The sequence below is a fragment of the Grus americana genome, chromosome 26, assembly GCF_028858705.1.
Source record: "Grus americana isolate bGruAme1 chromosome 26, bGruAme1.mat, whole genome shotgun sequence".
In the NCBI taxonomy this organism is placed as follows: Eukaryota; Metazoa; Chordata; class Aves; order Gruiformes; family Gruidae; genus Grus; species Grus americana.
Window position 1 is genome coordinate 3,967,107 of NC_072877.1, and position 9,431 is coordinate 3,976,537.

The 9,431-nt window shown below is 55.1% G+C and overlaps 1 protein-coding gene across 1 annotated transcript; it reads left to right on the top strand.

Moving 5' to 3' along the window:
* The first annotated feature begins 403 nt into the window (after positions 1 to 403).
* PLPBP (pyridoxal phosphate binding protein) lies at positions 404 to 5,326 on the top strand. The gene is made up of 8 exons (XM_054804709.1): positions 404 to 536; positions 953 to 1,060; positions 1,287 to 1,322; positions 1,868 to 1,943; positions 2,121 to 2,255; positions 2,454 to 2,596; positions 3,227 to 3,325; positions 3,637 to 5,326. Exons 1-8 carry the CDS (start codon positions 441 to 443, stop codon positions 3,772 to 3,774), a joined length of 831 nt encoding a protein of 276 aa, XP_054660684.1. The 5' UTR covers positions 404 to 440; the 3' UTR covers positions 3,775 to 5,326.
* Positions 5,327 to 9,431: the final 4,105 nt, after the last annotated feature.

Consider the following 9,431-nt stretch of genomic DNA (forward strand, 5'->3'; position numbering starts at 1 on the left):
AGTACGCAAGGTATGCGGACCCAGATTAGCCCTACGCCTGCATTTGTCACCAGTTTTGGCCAAAACCCGTGAAAAAAGATGCGGGGGGGGCGTGGGGGCGTGCATGGCAGTTTGTGCGCTGCAGGCAGCCCCAGCCAGGTACTGCGGTCCAGCCTTTCCCCCGTGCAGCCCGTGGAGGCTGGCGGCCGGCCCCAGGCGGTTCGGGGAGCGGGGACCGCCCCGGGCCGCCCCGAGTCCCACGGCCGGGCCTTGGCGCTGCCCTTCGCGCTGCCCGCCATGGCGCCCGCCGACCTTCCCAACATGGCGCCGCCTCCCACGGCCCCGCCTCGCCGCTGCCATTGGCCGGCGATGAACGGCGGAGCGTTCCCATTGGTCGCGGGGCGGAGGGGGAGGAGCTGCGCGTGTGTGTGTGTGGCGGAAGGCGGCGGGGCCGGCCGGGGATGTGGAGAGCGGGCATGGCCGCCGGGGACGGGCTGGGCCCGGCGCTGCGGGCCGTCACCGAACAGGTGCAGCAGGCGGCGGCGCGGAGGCCGCAGGTGAGGGGCGGCGGGGCTGCCCGCCGGGGCGCGGGGAGGGGGGCCGGAGTCGCGGGGGGGAGCCCTTACCCCGCCGGGGTAGGCCCGCTCGCCATGGTGGCAGGTCCTTCGTCGCCATGGAGACAGCCCCCCCCCTTCACCACAGAGACGGGCCCACCATGGAGCCGGCTGTCTGTTCCCCCAGCAAGGGAGACAGGACCCCGTCATCGTCCTTAGAGGTGGGCCTTCCCCCACCAGCGCCAGGCCACCACCCTGCGCAGGGACGGGCCCTGACCCCCTCCCATGGCACCCCCAGGCTGTGGGGTGACCTGAGCCGGGGTTGGGGGGCCTGGCTGGGCGCTGCAGGACGCTCGAGAGAGCGTGGGGCAGGTTGGAGCCTCTGCTGCGCATCCCCCTCACCCTCGGTGCTTCTGCAGGGGCTCCCGGCCGTGCAGCCGCGGCTGGTGGCCGTCAGCAAGACGAAGCCGGCGGAGATGGTGATCGACGCCTACAGCCACGGGCAGCGCAGCTTCGGGGAGAACTATGTGAGTTTGCTGGGCCCCACGGGTCTGCGAGTGGGCCCCCATGCCGAAGGCAGGCGCCAGGCAGCCCGAGTGGGGAGCTAGGCTTGGTTATAGCAGGAGGCCCTTGGCCGTTTATTTATGGGGTGCGTGTTGGTCCTGGGTACGTCCCTTCCAGAGGATGCACCATTCTGACGGTACAGGCACGTCTGGCCTGGTCTTAACAAGAGCTTGTCTTGAATTCTCCTAGGTTCAAGAGTTGCTAGAAAAGGCATCAGACTCCAGAGTAAGTACACAGTTCTTTATATGTTCTCTCTCCTTGTAAGCTGTGTCCTGGGAGTTGTTCAGCATAAGTCCTGATTTTTTGTTAGGGATTTGGCGATGGAGGCTGTTTGATCCTTGTCTTTCCAGATAAATGGTGGGGTTACTCTTAGCTCTTTGCCTCTGCCCATTCCCCCTCCTTGCCTTGCTGGCTCCAGAGGATTGCGCCATAGTCATAAAGTATTTGCCTGAACAGTGATTTACTTTTTGTGCTTTCTGCTGTAGGAGATGCACAGTCCTCATTTTAAAAATGGTAACGCTAAGTTTGGGGGGAAACATTGTTTTATGGCTGTTCAGTTACAAAAGAGTTCACCTTGCAATGTTCTGCAGCTACAGTCCTGCTCCTGCAATCTCAGTACACACCACAAGCACTTCCTGAGCTCTGTCTTTCAGGGTAAATAAAAGAAGATTGAGTGTCTGGTATTTTGTTTGTGGGCAATCTAAGACTTAAGCACTGTGTGGGGAAGAGGGAATTGTCATTCAGACCTAACTGTTCCTCTCTACTTTCAGATTCTGTCCTCTTGTCCAGAGATCAAGTGGCATTTTATCGGCCATCTGCAGAAAAGTAACGTCAACAAGTTGATTGGTAAGCTCTATTTAATTTTATGTGCAGTGACCCTGTGGGCAATAGTCTTCAGTGATCAAATAGTAAGAACCTCATGTGTATTAACTCATCCGTGCCTGTCTCTGTGAGTGACCTGAGTCGTAGGTACAAAAATTTCTGTGCCAGCAGAATTGCTCTCAGCCTGTGTTTTCTCCCCAGCTGTCCCTAACCTGTTCATGTTGGAAACGGTGGATTCTGTGAAACTGGCAGACAAAGTCAACAGCTCGTGGCAGAAAAAAGGGTCGTCTCAGAAGCTGAAGGTCATGGTGCAAGTTAACACGAGCGGAGAAGACAGTAAGTGCCTTTTTCTGATGATACGCAGGTTTGTCCTGCTGACTTGACAGAAACAACCTGAATGGGGTGGGATGGTTTGTGCTCTTAAAGCGTTTCTCCAAAGTAGGATGAAAGTTGCTCGTCCGTTGGCTTCTGCCTGGCTGCGAGGAGGGGAGGTCTCTGGCAGAGCTTGGCACAAATCTCCCTGCTTTTTGCCAGGTAAGCACGGCCTTCCTCCCGGAGACACCACGGCTGCTGTGGAGCATGTTATCAACAAGTGTCCCAGCCTGGAATTTGTGGGGCTGATGACAATCGGCAGCGTCGGGCATGACCTTAGTAAGGGGCCAAATCCTGACTTCCAGGTAAGATTTTCTAGAAGAAAATGTCAACTGTTGGCTGGCCTCCCGTTGTGCTGTCCCAGCCAAACCAGTATGCAGTCAAGCTGTAAGCCTGACTGTAGATTGTCAGTAGAAACACCTTGTTCATAGTATAGAGCTCTGAAGTGTCAGTATTAATGCAGGTGTTAGGCTCGTTTCTGCAGAGGCCGGGGGTCTGTGTGTATTTGTCCCATCCCTTCTCTGACGCTGTAGCCAGGGTGTTGGCGGGGGCAGTTACTGCCCTGGCTCCTCTGGTCCTGCTTTCAGCTGAGGTTTCAGTCAGCCTTCATTTGCACGCTGTGTGCGCAGGGCTGCGTCAGGCAGAGGAACTGGGTCTGCGTTCCTCATCTGTTGTGCTGCTGTGATAATTGGATGTCTTCAGAAGATGTGTAGACTTGTAAGTACGTGTTTTGTCAGTAACGTAGCTTGTAATGGGAGATCTCCAGGCACTGTTAGGGTGCCACAGAGCAAGCTTCAGTGGGAAGTGTGGGAATTGCATGTTCTGTGTGAAGGAGACTTCAAAGAAAGGCAGCAATCGTAATCTGTGAAACCCTGAAACTGAGTTGGCGTGGCTGTCAAGTGCATGATCCTCTCTTCTCTCCTCCTCCCTTCTAGATGCTGCTATCTTTGCGGCAGGAGGTGTGTGAAAAGCTGAATCTCCCTGTTGAGAAGGTGGAGCTGAGCATGGGCATGTCCACAGACTTCCAGCATGCAGTAAGTCTGGTTTCCTTCTGCTGCCCCTTCTCTCGGGAACCAAAAGAACCAGCACCCGCAGTGGGCACCCCAAAGTCCAGCCCAGGCGTCATCCAAACAGGCCTTGGATGGAGATGCTGGTGGTGCTGTTCCAAGAAAAACAGCTCTCCCAGTCCCGGGATAGAATTCTGGGGGTGAAAACAGACCCTAGCTGTAGCTGCGGATGGCGAGTATGTGGGGAATCGTCCTTCTGTGACGTGGTGAGGGACTGTGCGGGCGCTGTGGGTGCAGCCCTGCCCTGACCTCCCTCCTTTCTCTCTCTCTCTCTGTAGATAGAGGTTGGATCCACAAACGTCAGGATTGGAAGCACTATTTTTGGAGAGCGAGATTATTCCAACAAAGCAGTCAGTGACAAGGCCCCTGCCGAAACAAAAGGCAAAACGGAGACCTTGACGGTGCAGGGTCATTAGATGGGGGAAAAAAAAAAAAGTGACCTCGACAGAGGACAGATGATGGGAGACCTCACTATGCATTCTTACCTCCCTCCATGTTGGCACCTGATCATGACAGTGAGAGGGAATTCCTCGTACCAGAACAGAGGCCAGAAATGCCTCGTAATTTATTGTGATTGTAGAGTACCCATAGAAACTGGAAATTTTTATAACCGACCAATGATAAGAAAATTTATGGTTGAAAGTGACTGTAGTAACTTGGCTCCTTCAGGGTCCTTAATAACAGTGACTCGGATAACCGGGTTCAACAAACTAAATGTTTGTCAGGATGGAGTTGCTAATGAGCAAGATGTATCTGCAGCAGTGTCGGTGATTATGTTTTCACTGAGGACTAAATTCTTCATGAAACAAGTTATAATCTTGCCAGAGACCTATAAATGTTTCCCCAAATAAAAGGTTTGCACGTGGTCACTAGTGGGGGATGCTTACGTGGAAACTGTGGTAGAGACATACCGTGACACCGGAGGGACGATACCCCTTTGGAGAGAGGACAAATGACAAGCACGCGAGGCTGGATGAGGAGCACCGTTGCCAGCATGAGCTCGTGGCGTTACGTTTTGGATGCAGATCGCAAGTGTGAGAATGTCTTTCCACTGCAGGTTATATTTGTTTTTTTCAGGCTGACACTGCTAACTTTTCCCATTGGTTCTGTGTCTGCTCAGATTTTCTGGGATGCTTTCAACCTTGTGGTGTTGGGAGTTATTTTCATTCTGCATAGTAGTTCTTGACGCTGTAAGGGGGGTTTTTTTTGTCAGAATGGGGCTTTCCGGCAAGGTACCTGGTCTACCATCAGCTTGCTGCTGCTTTCCAAGCCAAGTCACTTAACCGGTTGGTGCCTCCACCATCCCATCTGCATCTGTATGAGGATAATAATACTTGCCTGTCTCACAGGGCAGTGGGGAGGTTTGCTAGAGGCCCTTCGGGAAAAGTACTTCAGAAAGTAAGGTGTTATTATTCCGCTGTGTTCTAGGTTCCTGAAAAAAAATCCAGTCGCCCCCGACAGAGCTTCTAGGCGCTGTCTTAATATCTTAAACACTCGTCTAGCCTTCACCTCTCCTGGAAGAGGGAAACGGGACTCGTTCATTGCAGTAACTGTTTTGTTTGGATGTGAGCAGAAGCTCCTGCGTTATGTCATGTGCCGTTTGGCCAACGGTAGCTACGGCAAGTCTCTCTCGTAACCTGTGTTACACCGGCATTTTTGGGCTTTTCTGTGCTGCTAAGAGGAGACGTTGGTTGCCAGCAGAAACATCCTTCCCAGGCTTTTCTCTGTGTGCGTGTGGTTAAATCTAGCTGTTGGTTTTACTCTCTCACTGTAAATGCTGAATGTAAATGAGGAGTCAACTCTAACACCAACCTGTCATAGCTACGTGGTTTTGAAGCAACATGCAGTCTGAGCTGCCCTCCTCAGCGCTGCACCATGTGTTGTTTCTTAGTCTATTAATAAAAAGTGGTGAATTTTAATACCATCTGTGCCAACTATAAAGCTATTAAAGATGTTATTTTTATGGTCCAGCGTTGTGAATAAATGCCCTGAGCTGTCGTTGAAGCTATTTCCCTAACCTGGAGCTGCTGTTGAGTGAGACTTGCCTGTCTTCAGACAGCTGAAACGGAGCTGGTGAAGAAAGTGAAGCTTTCTTTCCTCGGAAGGGGGAAAAAAATAGCTGGTTAGTTGGGCGTGCAGTCAGATGGTTGAGGTATTTCTGGAGAAGCCCTCTGGGTGGCACTGCTCCCCAGTCCGGGGCAGCGCCTCGGCTGCTTGCAGGCAGGTACGGGTCAATAATGAGTCCCAAAAATAACTATTTTCCATCTGATGGTTGGAGTGAATCCTTTCCTCTTCCACCTCGTTATTCCCAGAATTTCAGCACCACACACTGACCACAGATCCTTGTTTCACAACATTAAAAGCCTTGCGTTTATTAAAAGCCTTTTTTTATTTTACAGGACACCTCTTCCCCTATCTGGGTTTGATTCCAACATGCAAAGACAGCCGGGGTCCCTGCGCTGTTTATTTGCTACTTGTAAAGTGTTGGCTGGACCTCTCCGTAGCAAAGGAGGAACAAAATTGATGTGGTACCTGAGCTGACAGGGCTAGCCCAGCCCGGAGCAGGGGTTCGGAGCCCGAGGGTGTGATCGAGGACCCTCTGTTCTCTTGAAACTGGACACTAGCCAAGCTTTAATGAAGTAGTAAATGGTGTAAACTGGGAGGTGAGCGTGCGCGGGTGGCCGTGGGGCAGGGCAAGGCTTGTCCTGTCTTCCGTGCCCTGCAGCTCTGGCTTGGCGCGGCGGTGTTAGGGGCAGACTGGCTCACGAAAACGCGTGGTCTTCTGGTTTTCTGATCTGCTAAAGCGTTTAGGGCTCCCTCAGCTTTGGTGGTGGCCTCCTGCGTGAGGCCGTGACAGAGCTGCGTGTGTCTCAGTGGCTCTGGGGATGCTGTCAGCTGTGGGACACCTCTCTCCTCCAGCCGGGTTGTCCCCGGGCTGTGCAGGTGGCCTGCGGGGAGCAGCTGCGGTGGCCGGTGTTGGGCTGTGACAAGGCGCTGGAGAGGAGAACAGCCTGAGCTTCTGCTCCCTTCCTCTGCAGCTGTTTCTCTCACCCACCCTGCTTCCAACAGGCTTTTTTCTTCTGACTCCGTCGTGCCCTAGAGCTTTGCCGTGCTCTTCCAGTGGCCAAGCCCCCCTCCGACACCGGTGCAGCAGGCAGTGCCCCCCGGCACCTTCTGTTCCTCCTCGAGGCACCCACCCTGAGACCGAGCCGGGAGGGTGCAGAGCTGCGGTGTTGGTGACGCCAGACACCTGTCCGGGGGGAGCAGGGCGCAGACCACCCACTCCTTCCTCAGAGGTCACCCGGCAGATGGTAACTGTTGGTCACTGGAGTGGAGCCAACAAGCCGGAGATGAAAGGCTCCCTGGCCTCTTAATGAACCCCTCCCCGGGCAGGCACCTCGGCCCCCTGCAACACAAGCTTTATTTACATCTATTAAAAGCACTTGGCCGGTTTATTGAAGCAGCAGTGCTCTCGCTCCCCGCTCCTCGGGGCAATGTCACTGTCAATATTTGCCTTGGAGGAATGCGTCCAGCAGACGAAGGCTCGTTTTGCGGCCGGAGGGACTCCTCCTCCCTCGTGACTCGCAGCCCTTGCTGCTGGCCGATGGCGCAGGCGCCGTCACCTCCCGGAGCGAAGGCGCAGCGCTGGGTTTCCCAGCAGTCCCCTGAGGTGACACTAGTGCCCACGCTATCCCTTGGATGGGGGGGCTGGCTAGCCTGACACCCCCCCCCCCCCAGAGCAGGACTTGACATGTACTGTGGAGAAAAACTCTTCCAGGGGGGTTTGGGGAGCGTCTGTGGGTAGACTTTAAAAGGAATAAAACTGTCGGTTATGTGGGACAGGGTGATGTGCTGCTGCTTCTCCTTTTGTGGCTCCTGGAGAGACGGGCTGGCTGCCTGAGGCCATCCTCATCCTCGGAGTGCCGATACTGGAGCAGCAGCCTCTCCTGTTAGCAGCACTCTCTGAAGTTGCTGAGCTCCGCAGGCTCCAGTTACCCGTTAGGTGAGAGTCTGGGCATCGTTCACTCCCCTTCCTCCACAAAGCCAGGCTTGATTTATTTTTTATCAGATAATATCCTTTGTGTTGCTGAGTGTCTGGAGCCAAGCGCGGCCTCCCTGCCGAATCGCAGCGTGGCTGGGTGCGCGACGCAGGCAGCAAACGTGCAGGGAGGTGGCGGGTGCCAAGCCCAGTTCTGCGAGCGGGGAGGGCTTGGAGGGACACGGAAGCATCCGTTCCCCGACGTGTGGCACTCGGTGCCGTAGCCAGGCCTGGTCCCAGTGCCCGGCACCCCGCCATCTGCGGGCAGGCACAGGGTGCTCGGTTTGCATGAGAAAATCAAGAGATTTGGGTCAGTTCCCTGCTCTGCCTCAGGCTCCTGCTGCCACTGGGATGCTGTGGGCAGGTGAGAGCCCGGGGGCGGCCGGGAGCAGCTTGGCCCTGGGGCAAACAGAGCCTGCTGCAGCCCTTCAAAGTGGAAAGCCTGTTTATTTCTGGGATATCGGGTTTCCGGCAGGAAGGCCGGCAACTGCCAAGGTTTTTATTGGATCCCAGTGAAAGGAATTTAGAGTTCTGTGCTTGTTGTCTTTCCCCATGCCTGCCGTGGTTAAGGAGCGGTTTTACCTTTGAATGGGAGCGAGGGGAACGGGGATTTGGCATCCAGTGCCGGCACGTCCGTGGTGATGGAGTTTCAAACAGGTTGCCTTCTTGTCTCCTGGGCAGGAGGCATCAGGAGGGGTCGGGGCTGGGGAAGCACAGAGAGGGGCTTGGAAGTAGTTGAAAGAACCTGAACTCCATTGGGCTGGAAGCGTGTGGGAAGTGTTGCTTGAGCTCCTCTCCTCATTGCGGGGCTGGGGCCGGGTATTTCACATTTGTTACTAGTTTGGACAAGGTTTTGACTGTTCTTGGAGGTAATTTTATAGGAGATTGAAATTCTGAAGACCACGTACAGTGGCTTGATTGCTTCAATGTGTCATGGAGACAACTCCAGAGCTCTGATTGCCCTTGGATGCTGCCAGCACTGACCAACATCCTCCAGGGCCTGAGAATCATGCCAAGTCCCATTCCTGGCCTCTCACGGGGAGCTCTGGCTTAGTCCTGGGCTTTCCCAGGGCTCCTTCTTGCCCAGCTGTAGAGCCACTGCCCTGAGGAAGAGGGGTAGCAGCTGCGGTTTGGATCAGGGTCAGAGCTGCACTCGGCAGGAACAGGAGCGTGAGCAGCTCCCTGCCTCTCCCTGCGCAGGAGAAGCGAAATGGGCCGTTAAAGCAACGCAGAATAAGCCGGGGACGAGAGTGCTCTGGAGCAGCAGGGCCCCCCGCAGCGAGGTGCGAGGCCGGGCTCTGCTCGAGGCCCCTCCAGCCGCTCACACCGCAGCGTTGGGCTGTTCCCTCGGGGACGAGGCACCGAAACCTTGGGTCTCGCTCCCAGCTCTTGCGCTGACGGGCGCAGAGGCGAGCGGTGCTGTGCGGTGGCTCCTAGGGTCCTTGCAAGTGCTGGAGTTCTTGGAGACAAGGATTTCTTAATTTAGGGCTTGGTCCAGCAAAAGAAGGTGGCTGAGCCCTGTGCCCTGCGGCGTTTTGGGATCGCGTCCCTGTTTGGCGCTGGGCTGGGTGTGCTGTCTGACTCAGACAAGCAGTCTCTTCTCCAGGTTGGTGGGGACACCCGGGGAAAGCAGTGAGCTCCAGCCTGCAGGCTCACCTCCTCCAGAAGGAGGGAGAACCACTCTTGCTTTCTGCAGTGTTTTAAGTGGGAGGCACAGCTCACCGTTTGGGTTTTTTGGGAGGGGTTTCGTACTGTGCAGATGCTCACAGGATCTCTGAGCGGATACTGGACACAAGCGGTTTCCTGTTGCTCTTCCAGCTTCATCTGCAGGATCTGGGACCAGCATCCTGCAGCGCTGAGCACTGGAGAGTAATTTCTGCAGTGGAAATTTTGTCAGTGGAAAAAAGAAAAAAAAAAAAGGAGGAGGATGTGGGTACTTTGTTGATTGTTGTTTTTTTACTAATGCGATGATGCCGGTCTCCAGGGCACTGGGGTCCTACGGCTGACCCCCCAGGGCTGGGGAGGTGCAACTGG